This window comes from Mesoplodon mirus, assembly GCF_964341445.2.
Source record: "Mesoplodon mirus genome assembly, chromosome: 8".
NCBI lineage: Eukaryota > Metazoa > Chordata > Mammalia > Artiodactyla > Ziphiidae > Mesoplodon > Mesoplodon mirus.
Genome location: NC_138984.1, coordinates 85,738,637 through 85,762,706, shown reverse-complemented (window position 1 = coordinate 85,762,706; position 24,070 = coordinate 85,738,637). Strand labels below are relative to the sequence as shown.

The 24,070-nt window shown below is 38.1% G+C and overlaps 1 protein-coding gene across 1 annotated transcript in view; it reads left to right on the top strand.

Moving 5' to 3' along the window:
- TLK1 (tousled like kinase 1) overlaps window positions 1-24,070 on the top strand; it is a 154,979-nt gene that overhangs the window by 61,677 nt on the left and 69,232 nt on the right. Inside the window, exon 3 of the mRNA XM_082630335.1 lies at window positions 9,028-9,099. Within this exon, the coding sequence (XP_082486461.1) occupies window positions 9,028-9,099 (72 nt within the window). The remainder of the gene's footprint in view (window positions 1-9,027; window positions 9,100-24,070) is intronic.

Here is a 24,070-nt window from a genome sequence, read left to right as displayed (position 1 = left end):
TCTTAGTTCCCCAACCAGCAGTGGAAGCGTGGAGTCTTAACCACTGGACCACAAGGGAAAGTCCCTTTGGGTTGTTCTTGAAATGTTTCATTTTCGTAGTTGGCTGTCACTAGGATATTAGTAATAGTTCTGTGTGAATTTTTTTCCTGCTCCCTGGGTTGTCTTTTTCTTATGGGTTTTAAAAAAAAATTTGTTTATATTTTTCAGACATCTGGTGATATTGGGCTTTGCATATCTATACTTCAGGCACTGAAACACTTATTGGAAGCATTGTTTGAGTAGGCAGGACTTACTACAGTAGGATGACTTGGCTGGCTCATTTTTCTGAGAGATTTTTGATTCTTGGTGTCTGTAAGTCTTGTCTCTTGAGATGGTTTATTTTCCTAGAGAGAAATTCTGTACTCTCCAGCCTGTAGAGTTTAAGTTTGGCTGCTGACTTTCCAGAATTTAGCACAGGAAGGTGCTAAGAGTCTCTTCATTTAGTGTGTAGACATGCACTTAATGTCGTCTCTTTCCTCAGCTGTGCCTTATGTGTCTCAATCCAGAGTTCTCTTGGCTCACCTTTTCCAGAGATGAAATCTGACCTCCAATATCTATTATGACAAGCTAACCATCAGTCATATCCTTTTTTGTTCTCATGAATATAATATGTTATCTTTCTCTGGCTGCTTTCAAGATTTTTTTCTTTTTTAAAAAAAATCATAAATTTTTTAATGAGGTATAGGTGACATGTAAGATTACAGGTAAGATTAGATTACATGTGTATAGCATAATGATTCCATATTTATATATGTTGCAAAGTGATTACCATAGCCTAGTTAACATCCATACTTGGTTACAGTTTTTTTCCTTGTGATGAGGACTTTTAAGATTTACTCTCAGCAATTTCCAAATATGCAAATACAGTATTATTAACTATCGTTGCCATGCTGTGTGTTACATCCCCAAGACTTATTTATTTTATAACTGGGAGTTTGTACCTGTTGACCCCTTTTATCCATTTCTCCCCTCTACCCACCCCCCGACCCCCCCTCCGCCAGCAATCACCAGTCTCTTCTCTGTATCCATGAGCTTGGGGTTTTTTCTGTTTGTTGTTTTTGAAGATTCCACAAATAAGTGAGATCAGAAGGTATTTGTCTTTCTTTGACTTATTTCACTTAGCATAATGTCCTCTAGGACCATCCATGTCGTCGAAAATGGCAAGATTTCCCTTTTTTAATGGCTGAATAGTATTCATATATATGTATTCATATATATATATATACACACACACACACACACCACATTTTCTTTATCCATTCATCAATTGATGGACACTTAGGTTGCTTCCATATCTTGGCTATTGTAAATAATGCTGCAGTGAACATTGGGGTGTGGATATCATTTTTTCCCTTTTTTTTTTTCTTTTTTAACATCTTTATTGGAGTATAATTGCTTTACAATGGTGTGTTAGTTTCTGCTTTATAACAAAGTGAATCAGTTATACATATACATATGTTCCCATATCTCTTCCCTCTTGCGTCTCCCTCCCTCCCACCCTCCCTTTCCCACCCCTCTAGGTGGTCACAAAGCACTGAGCTGATCTCCCTGTGCTATGCGGCTGCTTCCCACTAGCTATCTATTTTACGTTTGGTAGTGTATATATGTCCATGACACTCTCTCACTTTGTCACAGCTTACCCTTCCTCCTCCCCATATCCTCAAGTCCATTCTCTGGTAGGTCTGTGTCTTTATTCCCATCTTGCCCCTAGGTTCTTCATGACCTTTTTTTTTTTTCTTAGATTCCATATATATATGTGTTAGCATACGGTATCTGTTTTTCTCTTTCTGACTTACTTCACTCTGTATGACAGACTCTAGATCCATCCACCTCACTACAAATAACTCAGTTTTGTTTCTTTTTATGGCTGAGTAATATTCCATTGTATATATGTGCCACATCTTCTTTGCCCATTCATCCGATGATGGACACTTAGGTTGTTTCCATCTCCTGGCTATTGTAAATAGAGCTGCAATGAACATTTTGGTACATGACTCTTTTTGAATTCTGGTTTTCTCAGGTTATATGCCCAGTAGTGGGATTGCTAGGTCGTATGGTAGTTCTATTTTTAGTTTTTTAAGGAACCTCCATACTGTTCTCCATAGTGGCTGTATCAATTTACATTCCTACCAACAGTGCAAGAGTGTTCCCTTTTCTCCAGAATTTACATTCCCACCAACAGTGCAAGACTGTTCCCTTTTCTCCACACCCTCTCCAGCATTTATTGTTTCTAGATTTTTTGATGATAACCATTCTGACCGGTGTGAGATGATATCTCATTGTCATTTTGATTTGCATTTCTCTAATGATTAATGATGTTGAGCATTCTTTCATGTGTTTGTTGGCAGTCTGTATATCTTCTTTGGAGAAATGTCTATTTAGGTCTTCTGCCCGTTTTTGGATTGGGTTGTTTGTTTTTTTGATATTGAGCTGCATGAGCTGTTTGTAAATTTTGGAGATTAATCCTTTGTCAGTTGCTTCATTTGCAAATATTTTCTCCCATTCTGAGGGTTGTCTTTTTTTTTTTTTTTTGCGGTACGCGGGCCTCTCACTGTTGTGGCCCCTCCCGTTGCGGAGCACAGGCTCCGGACGCGCAGGCTCAGCTGCCATGGCTCACGGGCCCAGCCGCTCCGCGGCATGTGGGATCTTCCCAGACCGGGGCATGAACCCATGTCCCCTGCATCGGCAGGCGGATTCCCAACCACTGCGCCACCAGGGAAGCCCCTGAGGGTTGTCTTTTGGTATTGTTTATGGTTGCAGATATCATTTTGAGTTACTGTTTTTGTTTTCTTCAGATAAACACTTCGAAATGGAAATGCTAGATCATATGGTAGTTCTATTTTTAATTTTTTGAGGAAACTCCACAGTTTTCTATAGTGGCTGCACCAGTTTATTGCATTGGCCAAAAGTTTCGTTCAGTTTTCTCCATAAGATGGCTCTAGTAGCAGTTAGTCGTCTTTAACTTCAATAGAAACAATTTTGTTAGATTATATGTGACAGCTGTCATATCAGCGTGCATTTTTAAAAAAGGCTTACCAAAATTGGTGAATTTTTGTGTAGCCATTTTAATACTGAAGATGGAAGAAAAAAAACAACATTTTCGGCCTATTATGCTTTGTTGTTTCAAGAAAGGTAAAAATGCAACTGAAATGCAAAAAAAGATTTCTGCAGTGTATGGAGAAGGTGCTGTGACTGATTGAACATGTCAAAAATGGTTTGCGAAGTTTTGTGCTGCAGATTTCTTGCTGGGTGATGCTCCACGGTCGGGTAGACCAGTTGAAGTTGATAGTGATCAAATCGAGACATTAATTGAGAACAGTTAGCGTTATACCATGCAGGAGATAGCTGACATACTCAAAATATCCAAATCAAGTGTTGAAACTCATTTGCACCAGGTTGGTTATGTTATTCGCTTTGATGTTTGGGTTCCATATAAGTTAAGCGAAAAAACACCTTCTTGACTGTATTTCCGCATGCAAGTCTCTACTTAAACATAATGAAAATGTTCCGTTTTAAAAACAAATTGTGACGGGCAGTGAAAAGTGGATACTGTATGGTAATATGGAATGGAAGGAAGAGATTGTGGGGCAAGTGAAATGAACCACCACCATCCACACCAAAGGCCAGTCTTCATCCAAAGAAGGTGATGTTGTGTATATGGTGGGATTGGAAGGGAGTCCTCTGTGATGAGCTCCTTCCGGAAAACCAAATGATTATTTCCAGCAAGTACTGCTCTCAATTAGACCAGCTGAAAGCAGCACTCAACGAAAAGCATCCAGAACTAGTCAATAGAAAAGGTATAATCTTCCATCAGGATGATGCAAGACCACGTGTTTCTTTGATAACCAGGCAAAAACTGTTACAGCTTGGCTGGGAAGTTCTGATTCATCCCTCTGTATTCACCAGACATTGCACTTTTGGATTTCCATTTATTTCAGTCTTTACAAAATTGTCTTAATGGAAAAAATTTCGGTTCCCTGGAAGACTGAAGAAGGCACCTGGAACAGTTCTTTGCTCAAAAAGATAAAAAGTTTCAGGAAGGTGGAATTATGAAGTTGCCTGAAAAATGGAAGAAGGTAGTGGAACAAAAGGGTGAATACGTTTTTCAATAAAGTTCTTGGTGAAAATGAAAAATGTGTCTTTTATTTTTACTTAAAAACCGAAGGCACTTTTCGGCCATCCCAATACATTCCCACCAGCAGTGTAGGAGGGTTCCCTTGTCTCCACATCCTTGCCAACACTTCTCATTTCTTGTCTTTTTGATAATAGCCACTCTAACAGGTATGAGGTAAGGTGTTTTTTTTTAATCTTTGGTTTTCAGCAGTTTGACTATGATGTACCTAGGTATGATCTTCTTTGTACTTATCCTGTTTGGGGACATCAGTGAGCTACTTCAATCTGTAAATTTACGTCTTTCACCGGTGTTTAGAATTTTCTTCCTATTGCTTTTTCAAAATTTTTTTTTTTTGCTCCTTTTTCTCTCCTTCTATGACTCCAAATTCATTTATGTTAGACTACTTAATAGTGTCCAACAGACAACTGCTTTTCAGTATTTTTCTCTCTATTTTTTAGTTGGAATAATTTTTTGATCTATCTTCAGTACTTTCTCCATTCTGCTGTTAAGGCCATACAGTGGATATTTTATTTTAGAAAGTGAATTTTTCAGTTTTGCTATTTCCATTTGGCTCTTTTTTATATTTTTATTTCTCTGCTGAAATTTACAATTTGTTCCTTTATTTATAAGTTTATTTTCCCTTGGTGTCTTGAACATAACTTGCAGGTAGCTGCTTTAAGATCTTTGTCTGTTAATTCCAATACCTGGGTTACCTTGTGGTTGGTCTCTATTGATTGTCTTTTCTCTTGAGTATGGGTAACATTTTCTTGTTTCTTCATATGCTTAGAAATTTTCTGTTACATCCTGCATACTGTGAATGATACATTGTAGTGACTCTGGGGTTTAGTGTATTTTTCTGGAGAGTGTTAATATTTTGGTTATTATTTGTATTAGCAAGCAATTAACTTGGGTGAACTGAAATCTAAGCTGTGTCTCCCCACAAAGGATGGCAGCTGATGTCTCTAAGTCATTTTAATCTTACCTGGACTGCTTAGAGTCTGATCCACTCTTGCATATAACAGTGACCAGTCAGAGACATGGGTAGAGTTTTTTGTGGTTCTCTCTCTTTGTGGTTCTTTATTTTCCAGTATGTGCCTTCTCACTTTTCGGCTGCTGTGGTAGCTCCAAACTCTGCTTTTCAAGCCAGTAAGACTGCATCTTTTGATTCACATTTCAACTGCTCTGTGCAGCTCAATCTAGGGGCCTTCCCTCAGGCAAAAGCTGTAAAAACAGGAAACCCATCCAGTTCTATTTCCTCCTTCCAAATATTGTCTCCTAACCAGATTCTGCCTATTTTTGGCTGCTCAAGTGCCTTCAGGTAGTTGTTATTTATATTTTTTTCCAGAATTTATTGTTATCTGAGGGAATGTTGGTCTGATAAGAGGTATTCTGTTATTACTCATGGCAGGATTTTTTGGTTTGTTTTAAAAAGTAAAAATCTCATGTGTTTATATTAATATTTCCAGTTCAAATCAGAACTGTAAGGTTTTTATTTACATCTTTATCTTCTTTCTTCTATACCAAGAATTGTGGTTCTGAAGGACATAAAGCAGATGATAGAATTAGAATATCACATAACTATTTATTTACTCCTTTCTATATCTCACACACACAGCAGTCTCAACAATGTGTACTATCACAGTGATCAAAGAGATTATGGAAAATAGTTAAAACATTTTTTGCTTGTGCTTTCCATGAATTTCCATAGCACAGTTTTTTAAAAAATTGTGTTAACAACTTTGCATGCATTTAGCCATTAAATTTTATACTCTCTTCCTTGTACTTCTCATTTAGTCTTTATCAACAAGTAAATAATAATATTGCTTGCCATAAATTCTTAGGTTGAAGCTATTCAGTTTGGTTGTCTAATGCTTATTCTCTAGATTCTTTTGGAAGGGCTCATGGGAGCCAGTGTTTCCCAATTTTTGGCCTTAAGATAAGTTTATCTGTGTCTTCCATGTGATAAAAATCAATTTTACGAAATATAAGACACTTAATTCCGATTTTCTTTTCTTGAATATCTGAAATATGTTACTGTGTTTTCTTCTGGCATAAATAAAGTGTTGCCTTTGAAAAGTTAGATGTTGGCCTTCTGGGCCGAATTCTTAAGTGTACACAGTTTCAGGTTTTGTTTTTTGTTTTTTTTCAAGAAAGTTTTCTTGAATTATAGTCTTTACTATTTATTCTCTTATGGTAGTGCTCTTTAAAGACTTCTGTTATCTGAATGTTGGATCCTTGTTACTTCATTAAGTTGTTGCTTTCTCTCATCCTTTTAATCTCTTCATTTCTTTTGATTTCGAAACGTTCCTCCATTTTACCTTCTCATTCTCTTAAAGCATTATCTGTTGTATGTATTTTCTGTTTGGTTCATTCAGGCTTAATCTTCATTTCTGAAACATTTTTTTTCAATTTCTAATGCTTTCCTGAGTTCTGTTTTGAAATCTGATTTATGTTGTTCTTGCACGTCTTGAGTCTTTTTTTTTTTTTTTTTGCGGTACGCGGGCCTCTCACTGCTGTGGCCTCTCCCGTTGCGGAGCACAGGCTCCGGACACACAGGCTCAGCGGCCATGGCTCATGGGCCCAGCTGCTCTGCGGCATGTGGGATCTTCCCGGAACCGGGGCACGAACCTGTGTCCCCTGCATCAACAGGCGGACTCTCAACCACTGCGCCACCAGGGAAGCCCTTGAGTCATTTTTGTAATGACTTTTATCTCATTTTGAAGTAGTTGGTTATAATTTTCACCTATTTCGTGGGCATATATTTCTGGTATGATTTTATTATCAGGATGTAATTCTGTATCTTTTTCTTTTTTTCCCTATAATTTCCATAGGATTGACCTACATCATTTTCTGTTGCTTACTTTTTTATGGTTTAGGATGGCATTTCTTAAAAAGCTCCCTCTACTGTTGTTTTGGGGAACTCTTCAAAAGTGTGGCATTTGCTTTCTATGATTTCTAAGGCTTTGCTCCCTTCCCAACTATTCTCATTCCTTAATCTTCATTGTACCTAATGTGCTCAATTTTGATTCCATGCTCAGTAGCTTATCCTCATTGTGACACTGTTAGTGAAGGATCAGTTTTAAGAGTTCATAGAGGCTAACTGCCCCACCTTCAGACTTCAGGAAAATGCAGAAACCCAGTTATAGCTGTTTTGGGAGTCTCTGTTCTCAGATGTGTGAGACACTCTGTTTTCTTCTGCTGCTTCTCATACCATGCAGGTTCTATGGTTGTTGGTGATTTGTTCCCACTTGCTGTTTTAGGGAGATTTATGTAGATTTCCTTGTCACCCAATTTTGTTGTAAGTGTTGTATGTGGGTTTGGGGATTTAGGGATGCTCAGAAATGTTGCCACTGCCTCCATTGTCCCTGAATCTTTATAATTTATCACTTCTTTTTTTTTTTTTTTTGCTGTACGCGGGCCTCTCACTGCTGTGGCCTCTCCCGTTGCGGAGCACAGGCTCCGGACACACAGGCTCCGCGGCCATGGCTCGCGGGCCCAGCCGCTCCGCGGCATGTGGGATCTTCCGGGATCAGGGCACGAACCCGTGTCCCCTGCATCGGCAGGCGGACTCTCAACCACTGCGCCACCAGGGAAGCCCTATCACTTCTTTTTTTTTTTTTTTTTTTTTTTTTTTTTTGCTGTACGCGGGCCTCTCACTGCTGTGGCCTCTCCCGTTGCGGAGCACAGGCTCCGGACACACAGGCTCCGCGGCCATGGCTCGCGGGCCCAGCCGCTCCGCCTGCTGTGGGATCTTCCGGGATCGGGGCACGAACCCGTGTCCCCTGCATCGGCAGGCGGACTCTCAACCACTGCGCCACCAGGGAAGCCCCCTATCACTTCTTAATTGCTGTTTATGGTGTTCTCTTTTTCAAGTTTGATAATCTTACCCTAATTAGATTATAATTCCTCTAAATAGTGCTTGAATCTTAGTTCAACTGCTATTTTGTGGTGAAAATAGCCTTTACATTGTGCAGCATAGCACTGGACATATATGCAATGTATCATATCAGTCATCAGTTTGGAAATTAGCCAGTCTAAGGGTAATTATAGGCTAATTTGCAACCTTGTAATGGTAGTATTAGCAGCTACTCTTACAACTTGAAGGGAAACGGATACCAGCTGGCCTGCTTGTACATGAAGTTCATTCATATGTCATCTTTGGCATATATGCTATGGTCTGTCTGGTCTAAACATTCCTGGAAGACATTGATCTAATGTACTGATGGTCCAAAAAAGTCGACAAAGTAATAACCATCATAGAAACATATTAGAAACATAGAAAATGTTATCCGCCATAGTGATAGTTCATTACTGTCACAGTTCAAAAATATTGAAAAGGAAATTTAAACACTCTTCTGAGTGACGCAGTTAAAATGGTCAAGTTAGTAAAAGATTTTTTTAAAAGGCTAAACCCAAACAAACAGAAACCAAAGATTGACCAGTTTGTTAATATGAAGAGGCAAAGGGGTGTGGGTGAGATATGATGGAATTTCATAAGATTGTGATGAAAATTAAGGAACACAAATAATACTTTCAGTTAAAGGAGGCATTAGTTTTTATACATTGGGTAGTAATTTTAGGGATCTTTTTATCTTAACAACATCTCACTTCCTTTGCTTCTGAATTTGATATTCTAAAAAGTCAGCTAACACAAGTCAGTTCTTGAAACACAGCAGAATTTTATTGATTTGATAAAACTTTCCAAGAAGTTTTAAGTTTTTTAAGAAGTTGGTGCATCTTATTTTTACTTCATTTGTCTTCCCTATTTAAAGGAATCATATTTTATTTTTAATTATAAAGACAGATTATTTACTTTGTAAAATGTTCCATTTAAAATTACTCCTAATTTTTACCTTTTTAAAAATCTTCAACAGGCCTCAACAAATAATGAAAGCTCTAATCACAGTTTTGGAAGCTTGGGATCTTTGAGTGACAAAGAATCAGAGGTAAGTAACTTCATTTTAAGTGTGGTGCTATTAATAAGTAAAAGTTGGAATCACTGTTTTTTTTAATTAATTTTTTTCTTCTTTAATACTTGTGCTAAAGGTTAATCCTTGTTAAGTTTTTTGTAGGAGCATTTTATTCTGTTTTATGAAGCACAGCATTCAAACTGAAGACTGTATTGGACATTAGAAAGAAAATATAGTTTCTTTGGTTATGTAGGTGAACTTGTACATTAATGGTATTGACAGATATTCTTAAGTTACTAGCCGTTCATAATTCTAAGAGATGAACGTGGTTTTGCAATACGTTGTATTTCGCAGTTTTCTATTATTTCTTGTTCTACTTCCCTCTTAGTTTGGTCCTAAGTAAAGGTTTGTTTACTTTTTGAGATACAGAAACACATTTTTTTTCTCTTTTTGAAATTTCTTGTGGGATTTCACGCTGTTGGTTTTCACTTTACATATTTTAAAATATCTGAAAAATCCCCTCCTCCCCCACCCACGTACTCTCCCCACTAAGAAAATATATGGAATTTTATAAGTAGGTATTTGGATCCATGGTGTAGTTCACGTTGAGCGTGATATTCTTGATGGCATTTTAAACACTGTTTAGACAGGAGGTTCTTTGGGTAGTAGCATTCATTGTTGATGCTGCAACTTCACTTTTTGCAGATACAGTCTGTAATATTTCCTCTTCTCAGATTATGGAGTTCTGTCACTTACTTTTCAACATATGTGTGTGTGTGTGTGTGTATTTGTGTGTGTGTGTGTGTGTGTGTGTGTGTATTTTCCCTGTCAGTGTTAACTTCTACTTGATCCATTTTAGTCTTTTGCTGCTTGGGTTAGTAATAGATATATCACCATGATAATAATACCATAGGTCATTAGCACCCAGTAACTCTTAGGCATTTGGTTTTGGTGTTCAGTGGAAGGGGAATATCAAAGGTGGCATCTTTTTAAGCCCTGTGTTATTGAAAGCGTCTAGGAATCTCTAGGTAGACAGTTTTGTGGAGTTCTGTGCAGGCACCCTGACACTCCAAAGGAGTGTGGCATAGGGCTCTCACTCATCAGGCTTTCCCTTCCACAGAGACAACTGGCAGGCAGCTGAAAGGACTGTGCAAGTGACGGGACTTTATCTGCAGTAGGTTCCCTTGAGGTAAGCGTTAGTAGCCCCTGTAGCACCAGATTATCACAGTTTAGTTTTTATCAAATTAACACACATTAAGTCCTTAAAAATTGTAGGTTTAGATCTTGTCAAAGTACATTTTTTTCAAAAACCATATCAAGAATGTTTTCACTTTATATTTCCTGGATTTTGGAACATTTCTTGATACTTCACAGATTTGGGTCTATATAGTAATTTCAAATGCCTCCTCTTTTCATAGGCTTTTATGTTATGAAGGGCAGTAAAATAATTTTAGATATTTCTCTTTTCTGTTCACCAAATCTAGTGTTCCTGATAGATTTTTTAAATAGAAAAACATAGTAAAAGTTAGACCACATGTAATGGTTATATATTTCTGTGTTCTTTATAGGTATCTATATTCCCAATATGAGTTGTAGATGCAATATTTGAATTCTTCCAAAAGAATCAGTTTGTAAGAAAATACCACTTCCCTTAAAAGAATTCTAAGGCCCACTTTTGGTTATGTTCTTAGGTTAAAAAAATTTTTTTTTAAAGACCATAATGGTATTTGCACTAAAATACAATTTGGTTAACCATTGGATATACTTAGCTTTATTTGTGTAGAAATTTTGACATTTGCGGCCACAATAGAAAAATCTTAAAATTATTTGGCTTTTGCTGTTTTGTGTTCTGTATCTGGAATTTTTGCAAAATAATGGTTAAGTCAAGTGGCATATTTTGAAAATGACTATGGGTTATATGTTTTCCTTAAAATTTGAAGAAGGAAATTTGGGGGGTGGTCTGTCTTTCCATTTAAGAAGTGATTTGTCTGGAAAATGATTCCCAGATTTTATTTCTGTACTAGATGCCTTAATGGACTCCCCTGGGGTGAAATTTCTTATACATCACAATACAGATATTCATATAAGTCATGAACAAAGTTGTTGGCAGTAAACAGCTGCAGGATAGAAGTACTTCTTTTTTTCCCCAGTACACCTAATAGTAAAGTTTATGTAGTATTTCGTTGTCTGCTGATGTCATTTTATTCTTTTGGTAATCCATTCCCTGAACCATCACATTTTAAAAAATAACAGTTTTTGTTTTTATGGACAAATAGTGCTGAAAGGTTTATTATTATTTTTTTTTAATAGCAGTTCTCTACCACTCACCCTTACCCCACCCTGCCCTCCATTCTCTTAGCTCTTCTTCCTGGTATTTATTTCCACATTTTAATAATATGCATATCTTTTTTGGTTCATCAATTGGACATTATCTGTGACTTCCTCTTAGTATTTATGAAGATTTCAACCTACTAATAACCCCCTGCTTTCTATCCTCTTCTTAATACTGTTTTCAGACACTCAGAACCCTCTTGTTTTCATCTATCCTTTTACTATTAAAAGTGAAAAGCATCTGATATTCACTGTTGGGTTGATTAAATCTACTTCAACTGAGAACTTTCATTGCAGTTTATATATGAATTAAACTTGCCTTTTATTTCTAAATGTAGAATTGTTAAACAGAAAGGGTTTTTTTTGATAATGAAATCGTCTAGTAGATAGGAAGGTGTTGGTCTTGTTTTGCTTTACTTTACATCACTCTAGGTCTATTCAACAGGCTCCAAAAATTTTCAGTAAGCATTTGTTACATATCTATTATCTTCTAGCCTCTGTGCCCAAGCACGGAGAATATAAAGATGAATAGGATACAATTCCTGCTTTCACATGAGATCAGTGTCTAGTAGGACAGACAAACTGTTTCATAAACAGTGTGGGCTGTGCTGTAATATAGATGTAAGCACAAGGTACTGTAGGAGCAAAGAGCAAGAAACCCCTAATTCCATCTGACTGCAGGCGAGAGGTAGGGAAGGAAGAGAAAGAGAGGTCTTCCCTCAAAGAACAGATGATAGGGACTTCCCGGGTGGTGCAGTGGTTAAGAATCCACCTGCCGATGCAGGGGACACGGGTTTGAACCCTGGTCCGGGAAGATCCCACATGCCACAGAGTAACTAAACCCGTGCGCCACAAGTACTGAGCCTGCGCTCTAGAGCTCGCGCACCACAACTACTGAAGCCCACACACCCTAGAGCCTGCGTGCTGCAACTAGTGAGCCCACACGTCACAACTACTGAAGCCAGTGCACCTAGAGCCCATGCTCCGCAACAAGGGAAGGCACTGCAATGAGAAGCACGCATACTGCAACGAAGAGTAGCCCCTGCTTGCCGCAACTAGAGAAAGCCCGTGCACGGCAACAAAGACCCAACACAGCCAAAATAAATAAATAAGTTAATTAATTAATTTTTAAAAAACTAGTCTCTTTATCTTAAAAAAAAAATAGAACAGATGATAGTTAAGTTGTTAAGAAAGCCTATGGATTCATCCCAGAGGACAAGGGCAAAGTATGAGAAGAAAGCAGGCAGAGGCACTAGGATGTGCTTTTGCTTTTCCATGGAAGTATGGCACATAGTTTTGTTCAAGACGTAAGGCAGTGGTTCTCAATCCTAACTGCCTTTTAGCTCACTTGAGGAGCTTAAAAGAGAAAAAACCAAACTGCCTGGGTGATTCATCTGGTTTGTAAACTTCTGGTATAGAGAAGATACGCAAGAATGGTGAAAGATAGGCAGGGGTCAGGGTTTGAATGCTCTTGTATTTCATAGTAAGGAATTTGGACTTCTTTCTAGTAGATGAAAGGAGAGGAAACAAAACAAGTAGAGAGGAAGAAAGCTCCCTCAGGGGGCAATGTATAGGATAGGATGGGAGGGAGGTGAAACCTAAGTTGGGAAGACCATTTAGTTAAGGAATGCTGCTGCCTTTACAAAACTCCAAGGTTTAACAGGAAGAAAAACTTCAAGTGGGGGTTCTAATTACAGTGTCCTCAAGTTTGCCTTTTGGGCTCTACCTTCTTTGGATTTTGTAACTATTGATGCTGTCAGCACCCAGGCCCATGCTTCTCAAACTTTAATACGCAAGTGAATTACCAAGGGTTCTTACAGGTCTGGAGTGAGTGTTTGCATTTCTGACAAGCTCTCAGATTCCACTAGATTTTAAAAGTAGAAGCAGTAGGGTTTGATGACTGAATGAGGTAAAGAAGGAAAGGGAGGAGCCTAGGATTATTTAAAGGTAGGTAGCTTTAGGTGAATGGTAGTGTTTTTGAGTGAGATAGACAACACAGAAAGAAGATGAATAGGTTAGCATAGAAGGTAATGAATTAAATTCTGGACAGCACTGAGTTTGAATACCTATGAAATGACCAAGGCAGAGGAGCTGTCTGGAGCTCAGGAAGGAGGTCAGGCTAAAGATGAAGACTGAGTGGTTTTTGGCATACAAACAGTGCTAAGACATATTTGGCTTTTTTTTTTTTTTTCCTGTACGCGGGCCTCCCACTGTTGTGGCCTCTCCCGCTGCGGAGCACAGGCTCTGGACGCGCAGGCTCAGCGGCCATGGCTCATGGGCCCAGCCGCTCCACGGCATGTGGGATCTTCCCGGACCGGGGCACGAACCCGTGTCCCCTGCATCGGCAGGCGGACTCTCAACCACTGCGCCACCAGGGAAGCCCCATATTTGGCTTTTTAACTTTCATTTCTCCATGAATTTACAGCAGAAATTTCCAAAGGCTGTAAGACATGTGATGATATCATTATTCTGATGATTTATGGATTGTGTATTCTGGTGTTCTAAAATTTTTTTAGTTTTAAATCCCAAAATGGTAAATAACAGTAGTTATATCCCACATAACAAAGGCTCTTCGGGGAACTCAACAGTTTTTAAGAGTTTGTAGATGGGTTTTGAGACCCAGAAGTTTAAAAACTGCTTTTGCAGATGAACTCATCCTGATAGTGTGTGTAATGCTAGGAAATGTGAGCAGGCCAGACGGGTGTTCTGGAGAAAGAGTAGTAGGAGGTAAGGAGGTGGATAAAAGAGGAGAAAGAAGAGGAGGAGAATAATGAGTAGAATTAAATGTTATGGAAGTCAGTTAAGATAATGACTAAAAAGTGACTAAGAGTTTGTCACTTAGGCTTACTTTTAGTAGACTAATGGGAGCAAGATGCCAGATATTCGTTAATTAAGGAGCACTTGGAAAGTGAGCATATATTGACCACTCTTGGAAGAACCTTGACTGTGAAGAAAAGGAGACAGTATCCAGAGTCTAACAGACTTGACCTGTTATGTGCTAGGGAAAGGGTTATAGCAGACCTGTGATGGGACAAGGACAAGCAAAGTGCTGAAGAGAGAGGAGAAACTAAACTAAACTTTTTTTTTTGGCTGCGTTGGGTCTTTGTTGCTGCGCGTGGGCTTTCTCTAGTTGCGGTGAGTGGGGGCTACTCTTCTTTGCGGTGCGTGGGCTTCTCATTGCGGTGGCTTCTCTTGTTTTGGAGCACAGACTTCAGTAGTTGTGGCTCGCAGGCTCAGTAGTTGCGGTGAACGGGCTTAGTTGCTTCGCGGCATGTGGGATCTTTCCCGACCAGGGATCGAACCCGTGTCCCCTGCATTGGCAGGTGGATTCTTAACCACTGTGCCACCAGGGAGGTCCTAAACTAAACTTTTCCTGGAGGTGGTATGAATGGTGAGTTCCAGACTCTGGGAGGACAGGGTTAGTTGTGGGCAGGACTGACTAGGAACATCCTTTCCTCTGATAGATGAATTTCCATACCTAATAACCTTTCTCTTTCTTCACAGTGAAAATAGAGGTTATCAACTGAAGGAAGAATCATGAGTAGGTTGGGGGTGTGAGGAGAATGATAAACAATTTATGGGAGAGACAAGGAAGTAGTTTACAGGGGAGAGGGGTCACTCATTTAAATGTTTTAGAATGCCTGAAGGAGTTAGAGACATGGTCTGTGCGCCTTATCTACTGGCTGAAAGTTCAGATTATTTTATGAGGATGAGAGAGGGAGCCCATATTTCCTTTTATCAATGTTTTCCAAGTTTCAGAACCTGCCTGGATCCACCCATTTGCCATTCGCCTTGCAGGACCCATCCCTTTCTAAACACGAAGATCATCTTCACTTTCTCTAAATTCTGTACAGTTGCTGTCCCCACTGTACCTTACCTCAAGATGCTGAGATAAATTATCTTGTAGCTCATTTGGAATTCATAATTTATATTATTAATACCATAACCATACCTCCTCCCTACCTTTTCTTTTGGATGTCCTAGAATATATTTTTCTGTTTTATTTCTTACTGTGGTTAGTTATTTGTGAATGGATATAAAACTGAATATAGGGCTTCCCTGGTGGTGCAGTGGTTAAGAATCTACCTGCCAATGCAGGGGACATGGGTTCAAGCCCCGGTCTGGGAAGATCCCACATGCCACGGAGCAACTAAGCCCGTGCACCACAACTACTGAGCCTGCACTCTAGAGCCCGCAAGCCACAACTACTGAAGCCCGCATGCCTAGAGCCCGTGCTCCGCAACAAGAGAAGCCACCGCCATGAGAAGCCCGCGCACCGCAACCAAGAGTAGCCCCCGCTCACCGCAACTGAAAGCCCGTACACAGCAATGAAAACCCAACAGAGCCAAAAATAAATAAATAAATAAAAATAAAAAATTTTTAAAAAGACTGAATATAAATCTCATTGAAGTATATTTTTAAGCCTATTGTTACACGTATGTACAATAACTACATAATGATGTTTGTACAGCAGACACACGTCAATTTATTTTATTTTTGTCTCAATTTAATTTTGAATATTTATCTTTTATACTACTTCTATATAAATCTGAATCAGAGTTGAACAATTTAAAATATATACTATCTTTTTCTAGAACTAAAGTTTATTTCTCACTTCCTTCTGGGTAATTGTCAATTCTTTAACCCTCTGTCCACTGGCATTGAATTACTGTTTATTTTTATTTTTTAAATTTATTTATTTATATTTTATTTTTGGCTTCGTTGGATCTTTGTTGCTGCGTGAGGGCTTTCTCCAGTTGCAGCAAGCGGGGACTACTCTTTGTCGCGGTCCACAGGCTACTCAGTGCGGTGACTTCTCTTGTTGCGGAGCATGGGCTGTAGGATGTGCAGGCTTCAGTAGTTGTGGTGCATGGGCTCAGTAGTTGTGGCGCACAGGCTCAGTAGTTGTGCCGCATGGGCTTAGTTGCTCTGCAGCATGTGGGATCTTCCCGGACCAGGGCTTGAACCCATGTTCCCTGCATTGGCAGGCGGATTCTTAACCACTGTGCCACCAGAGAAGTCCCTACTGTTTATTTTTGATCCAAGTGCATTTGGGGATTTTTGAGCTATTTAAGATTAAGGATTTTAATTTATAGATATACAGAAGCTGGGACAGTTGTTGCATCTAGACATTTAAACTTAGATGCACTTTCAGAATTGTAATGATTGTAATGAAAGAGGAATATAATATAGATACAGTGCCTTGATTGTCTTAATTTACCTGTAACGTTGATTAATGAAGGCCATTTTATGAAAGAAGATCTAATTAACTTTCTCATTTGAATTTAGTTTCTAAAAGTAGTCTTGGTATTTAAATCAGATTTTTCCCCTCCTTATTTGAATTGAAGTTATGGAGTTGAAGACACTTGGAAGCATTAATGCTTTGTTTTGTTCTTTTTAAAAAATAATTTTTAAAGGCCACATTATGTGTGAGTTCTTATTTTCATATTTTGGAGGAAGTAGAAATTAAGAATACTAGGGAATTAGAACTAAAACCTTAGACCTAGCTTTGGGGGGGACATTATTTTCATTTTTAGAACAAGTCATATTATTTATATAGTTCTTCAATAGTTTTTTAATTTTAAAAAATCTCCTTTTTTGATATTTAAAATTATATATAGACATATATCATTGATTAAATGGGATGTCTCTGATATTAGTGAATTGGCTGGATTAAGAAATGAGCATTTCCAGTTTTCACCTTGTTTTTATATACATCCCCATCTCTACTTTTTTATATTTCCTTTTTGCCTTCTAAATAGTGTTTAGCTGAAATGTTTCCTCAAGGAACAGTTAGTTACCTTAGATTGATTGGAAGTTATGATTTTATTTGAAAATAGAGATAATACCAGCCTAAAATTTCAGATTTTAGATGGATTTTTTAAATTCATTTAAGTTTTATATATATATGTAAAATATATATATATATTTATATATATGTAAAAAATATATGTATATGTATATATGTCTTATAACCTGGACAAATCTTTTATTTAATGTCTTAGTCTGAGCACCTAATAAGAAAGAAAACTTGCAAAATGAATTTAGTGATGTATAGTTAAGTGTCGCTGAAAGTTAATATTTTTATGCCTATTTCCCCCTAAATGAATTACCTTGTTTTTGACTTTATTCTGTTTAAATCTGTTCAGCTTCTAAAGATTGTTAGATACCTAGTTTACTGCCCTCATCAATTTTAAGAAATATTCTTTGTGTCCTGTAACCTACATTATTTTCTGAAATGTTTTAGCCTGATAAGTGCCCTTTGTGGTGTTCTGTTTGATTGGTTCCTCTGTCTTCTCCTTTACTTATCTTCATTTTGGCAGTATTTTCTCACTGACTTCTTCTTACTATATTATTAGGTGAGGTTAGTAAGATTTTGTAACAGCAATAAAGACATTTTCTCAGTAAGGAAATAAGTTTGTTTTTTTCTCTCTCTGTTAAGACTAATAATCAAACTTAGAAACTATAGTTCCTGTGAAATACCTGGAATTACGTTGTAAATTTTCATTTTATTTAAAAAGAGAAAACTTTAATTCTGCCACTAAACATTAAAGGACACACTCTTTTTTTTGTTGTTGTTGATCGAACCCAAGCCCTCTGCAGTGAAGGGCGGAGGAAGTCCCTAAAGGTCGAGCTCTTACAGGAAGTATATTCAGCTAGAGTTATGGAGAGTCTAACTCTAAAATGTGTTATATGACAGAGTTCACAGCAAAGGAAGTAGGTCTATCCTGGTTGAATATATACATCCTTAGTCTCCTGGAAGGAAAAATACTGTAAATCAAATGGCCTGATACTGGCTGACTCTGTGCCCCTCTTTCCATAAAGGTGGAGGACTATGTGTGTCAGAATCACCTTTTCAAAATAAAAGCACTTAGGCTCCCTTCTTGGAAACTCTGATAATACTCTGTCTAGATAATTTTTGATTTCTTATAGATAAATAAATCTTGAAATATTGTTTTCTGTAGGCCATTTATTTAGAAAGCAAACAAACAGCTGTTAAATGTTTCCCTTTTTAAAAGTACATTTAGTGTGGGTGGGTGGTTTTTAGAGCAAGAAAGTTCTAAGCTGACTGTTGTAAACAAGATTCGAAGAGGAACATGCTATGTCATTTTAAGAATGAAGATATACTTTAAAGTGGACCCTGGTATAGCACTTAACCGTAGTAGATGCTCAGTAAATATTTGTTGAATAAATAAATTTAATAATGTACTTAGTTGTAGTATAATATAAGGCAGTTTTTCTGTCAGCTACGTGTGATTCTTATGTATTCATCAAAGCAAGCTTTCACAATCTTTAACATTATTGACATCTGGGGCCAGATAGTTCTCGGGGTGGGGAGGGAGCTGTCATATGTAATGTAGGATGCTTAGCAGCATCTCTACATGATGCATTAGATATCTGTAGCCCATCCCCCCACCCCTAAGTTGTGGCGACCAAAAATGTCTCCAGATATTGCCGTATATCCTCGGGGGGTAGAGGCAGATCTCCTCTGGTTGGGAACCACCCCATTAATGAAGGAAGGAAAATAAAGTTGTTACCTGTGGAGCTAGATTACAGCTCTATAAGTTTCACATCTCTGCGTATGAAAACAGAAGCCCAGAGAGGTTAATTTGCCCACAGATAGTAAGTTAATAGTCAAAGTTCTAATTTTAAAGTGTCTGTCTTATTTCAAAGTGATGTTCTCTACTCTTTCTGTATAACTAATGTGGTATCTAACTTATTAGTTAGATAAATGACCCTAGTTAGTCTTTTGAAAAAAGTGGTATTCTTTTTTGGGAATATTTAGATTTAAGATGATTTATAAAATTTGCCAATCCAAGATATGCCTGGACTGGCAGCACTTCACAGATTTTTTTTCTGATAAATATGCTTTTAGACTTAAGTACATTCAGCACAAGTTGACATTACTGAGCAATTTTGTTTCAGTATCTTATACAGGTGCACCTTAGAGATATTGCAGGTTTAGTTCCATACCACCATTATAAAGCGAATATCGAAATAAAGCAAGTCACATGAATTTTTTGGTTTCACAGTGCATATAAACATTATGTTTACACTATACTGTAAGTGTGCAGTAGCATTATATCTGAAAAAACAATGTACTTGCTTTAATTTAAAAATATTATATTGCTGAAAAAAATGCTAACCATCTTCTGAGCCTTCAGCAAGTTGTTTTCTTTTTGCTGGTGGAGGGTCTTACTTCAGTGTTGATGGCTGCTGACTGATCAGGGTGGTGGTTGCTGAAGGTTAGGGAGGCTGTGGCCGTTTTAAAAATAAAACAACAGTGATGTTTGCACACTGACTCTTCCTTTCATCAACAACTTCTCTGTAGCAGCAACGCTGTTTGGTAGCATTTCCCCATGGTAGAACTTCCTTCAAAAGTGGAGTCAGTCCTCTCAGTCCCTGCTGCTGTTTTATAAACTAAGTTTATGTAATATTCTAAATCCTTTGTTGTCATTTCGACAGTCTTCACAGCATCTTCACCAGGAGTAGATTCCATCTCAAGAAACCACCTTCTTTGCTCATCCATAAGAAGCAACTCATCCATTAAAGTTTTATCATGAGATTGCCCCAATTCAGTCACATCTTCAGGCTCCATTTCTAATTTTAGTTTTCTTGCTATTTCCACCACACCTGCAGTTACTTCCTCCACTAAAGTCTTGAACCCCTCAAAGTTGTCCATGAGGGTTGGAATTGACTTCTTCCGCATTCCTGTTAATATTGATATTTTGACCTCTTCCCATGGATCACAGATGTTCTTAATGGCATCTAAAATGGTGAATCCTTTCCAGGTTTTCAGTTTACTTTGCCCAGATCTATCAAAGGAATTATATCAAAGGAATTACCATGGCAGCTATAGCCTTACGAAATGTATTTCTTAAATAATAAAACTTTTAAGTCAGAATTACTCCTTGACCTATGGGCTGTAGAATGGATGTTGTGTTAGCAGGCATGAAAACAACATTAATCTTGTACATCTCCATCAGAGCTCTTGGGTGACCAGGTGCATTGTCAATGACCAGTAATATTTTGAAAGGAATCTTTGTTTTCTGAGCAGTAACTCAACAGTAGCCTTAAAATATTCAATAAACTATGTTGTAAACAGATGTGTCATCCAGGTTTTGTTGTCCATTTATAGATCACAGGCAGAGTAGATTTAAGATAATTCTTAAGGGCCCTAGGATTTTCAGAATAGTAGATGAACATTGGCTTCAGCTTCAACTCACCAACTGCGTAAGCCCCTAACAAGTAAGTTGACCTATCCTTTGAAGCACTGAAGCCAGGCATTGACTTCTCTAGCTATGAAAGTCCTAGGTGCCATCTTCTTCCAAGAGAAGGTTGTTTTATTTACATTGAAAACCTGTTGTTTAGTGTAGCCACCTTCAATAATTAATCTCAGCTAGATCTCCTGGATAACTCATTGCAGCTTCTACATCAGCACTTGCTGCTTCACCTTGTACGTTCATGTTAAGGAGATGGCTTCTTTCCTTAAACCTCATGAACCAACCTCTGCTTCTTCACACTTTTCTTCTGTGCTTCCTCACCTCTCTTCAGCCTTCATAGAATTACTCTGAATTAGTCTTTGGCTTAAGGGGATGTTGTGGCTGGTTTTATCTTCTATCCAGACCACTCACACTTTCTCCACATCCCCAATAATGGTGTTTCACTTTTTTATAATTTGTATGTTCACTGTAGTAGTACTTTTAATTTCCTTCAAGAACTTTTCCTTTGTATTCACAACTTGGCTGTTTGGCTCAGGAGGCCTAACTTTCGGCCTGTCTCAGCTTTCAGCATGCCTTCCTCACTAGGCTTAATCATTTCTAGCTGTTGATTAAAAGTGAGAGATGTGCAACTCTTCCTTTCACTTGAACACTTAGAGGCCATTGTAGAGTTTTAGTTGGCCTAATTTCAATATTGTGGTATCCAGGGAATAGGGAGGCCCGAGGAGGGGGCGAGAATGGCTGGTCAGTGGAGCAGTCAGAACACACACAACATTTATTGATTAAGATCACTGTCATATGGTCATAGTTTGTGGTGCTGCAACACAATTACAATAGTAACATCAAAGATCATGGATCACAGATCACCATAATAAATATAATAACGAAGAAGTTTGAAATATTGCAAGAATCACTAAAATGTGATACAGAGAGAGGAAGTAAACAAATGCTACTGGAAAAATGGTGCCAAAAGACTTGCTAGATCAGGGTTGCCACAGACCTTCAATTTGTAAAAGAATGCAGTATCTATGAAGCACAATAAAGCAAAGCTCAATAAAATGAGGTATGCTTGTACTATAGTAGAGTTTTAAAAATATTAGGTGTATTTTTATATCAGCAGAACATAGTGAGTATTTTACTAATTTTCTTTAAGATTAATTCTCATTTTCTAAAATAACTGAGTAACCATGACAATGCACTGGACTTCTTCTATCCTAATGAATTTTCTGTTATATGTCACAGTTTTGGTCTGCAGTTCTTAATGGAAGGTTATATATAGAATAACTTAACTAATTTTAGGGATTCTCTAAAGTGGAATGTGCAGGAAATACATGCTATATTATTATATATTAGATTGGCTGTATTGCTAATCCTGATGATATATCAGCATTACTTTTGGAGCTTTTAAAAAATATGGATTCCTTTGGTCTCCCTCCAGAGATGTTTAAATTTGGAATGGGGATGCCAGCATGAGCTTTGAATAACAATTTTGTGATTATGAAGTATAGTCAACATTGAGAATCAGTGCTAATAGATAAATGATAGAACAATTTCCTTTAAAAAATAAAATCAACCCCTTTTCTGGTTATAATGCAGTATTGCTATAGAGAAAACTGTAACAATGAAATCCCACTTTTAAAAAAAAAACCACATCAGGTAAACATCTTAAAGGATTTTGGGGCATTCTCATACAGTTTTTGTTTTAAATAATATTTATTGATTAACAGATATTTATTGAGTATATATGGTATACTGCTATAAAGTGAATGGTGGTTTTTTATTTATTTATTTATTTTATTTTTGGCTGCGTTGGGTCTTTGTTGCTGTGCACGGGCTTTTCTCTAGTTGCGGTTAGCAGGGGCTACTCTTCCTTGTGGTGTGCGGGCTTCTCACTGCGGTGGCTTCTCTTGTTGCGGAGCATGGGCTCTAGGCGCACGGGCTTCAGTAGTTGCAGCACGCGGGCTCTAGAGCGCAGGCTCAGTAGTTGTGGCGCACGGGCTTAGTTGCTCCGTGGCATGTGGGATCTTCCTGGACCAGGGCTCCAACCCGTGTCCCCTGTAGTGGCAGGCGGATTCTTAACCACTGTGCCACCAGGGAAGCCCCTCATACAGTTTTAGTGTGAGTAAAGATTTAATATCACCTTTGATAGCAGTACGCGGGCCTCTCACCGTTGTGGCCTCTCCTGTTGCGGAGCACAGGCTCCGGACGCGCAGGCTCAGCGGCCATGGCTCACGGGCCCAGCCACTCCGCGGCATGTGGGATCTTCCCGGACCGGGGCACGAGCCCGTGTCCCCTGCATCGGCAGGCGGACTCTCAACCACTGCGCCACCAGGGAAGCCCTGGAAATATCTTTAAATTTTTAAATGTGCATGTTCTCTGGCACAGCATGTATACTTAAAAGTGTCTATTCCAAAGACATAATTGTATAAGGATCTAGGGATTCATGTTCAGCTAGTGTCTATAGGGATACTATACAGGTTATGTTACTTCATCATGCGTGTCACAGTGGGAGAAAAGCTGTGTAATCACATTCTCAATTTTACTATTACAGGTTCTATTCAGAATGCCAACAATTCCAGACTAAGTTGTCTTGACAATTTGCTTCCCCCCACCCACCACAGCATTTGCTCTCTATAGCTGTTTTATTCTAATTGTATGATTTGAAAACTGCTTGTCGGATCATATGAACAGAGGAGGAAGTCCAGCTTTATTCTAATTTTATGGTTTATACTATTTAACAGATAAAGCCTTAAGTCAAAGGGGAAGCCAGAGAAGGGAAAATGCAAAGAAATAGTTATGCTATGTAAACGATAAGAAAATGGCAAACAAAACTGCGCTTTATCAATATCGAAGATTTAGTATGCTCCTTTAAGCATATGTGAGTGTAAATTAAAATTGGTCCAGGTTACAGGAACCTAATAAGTACAACTGTGAAGATGGCGAGTAAGGTAGTTTTTAAAATTTGAAAATAAGATTAAGTATTATATTTCTTTTAGTTATTGATGTGGTTATGGATGCTGTATGTTTGTGGAGGGAGTAAAAATCCTTCAGGCTTTTAAAAATGTTGTGAGTTGGCACACTTTTAGCTACCGGTAAGGCAGCGTGCATTTTAGTTGAGGGTTACCTAATTTCGTCTCTTTGGCTCTCTACCATCTTTGATATTACGTATTATTAAATGATAAAGGCAATACAGGAGAAAATAGGCTACACTCAAAATTGCTGATATGTTGATTGGGTTTACTTTGAACAGCAAAGAAATGCTTTTATTTGGTGACAGGATCCCAAAATGTTGCGTACATGAACTTTTTATGCTTTTTATATTGAAATCAGCAAAATAATAGATCTTTTAGGTGTCAAAGATTCAAGCAAACATTTACAGATAATAATTGGTATTAAAGTTTGACTCTTGGGCAGAGAAAGACTGAATTTCAGGTCATGCCAGCTCAAAATCATCC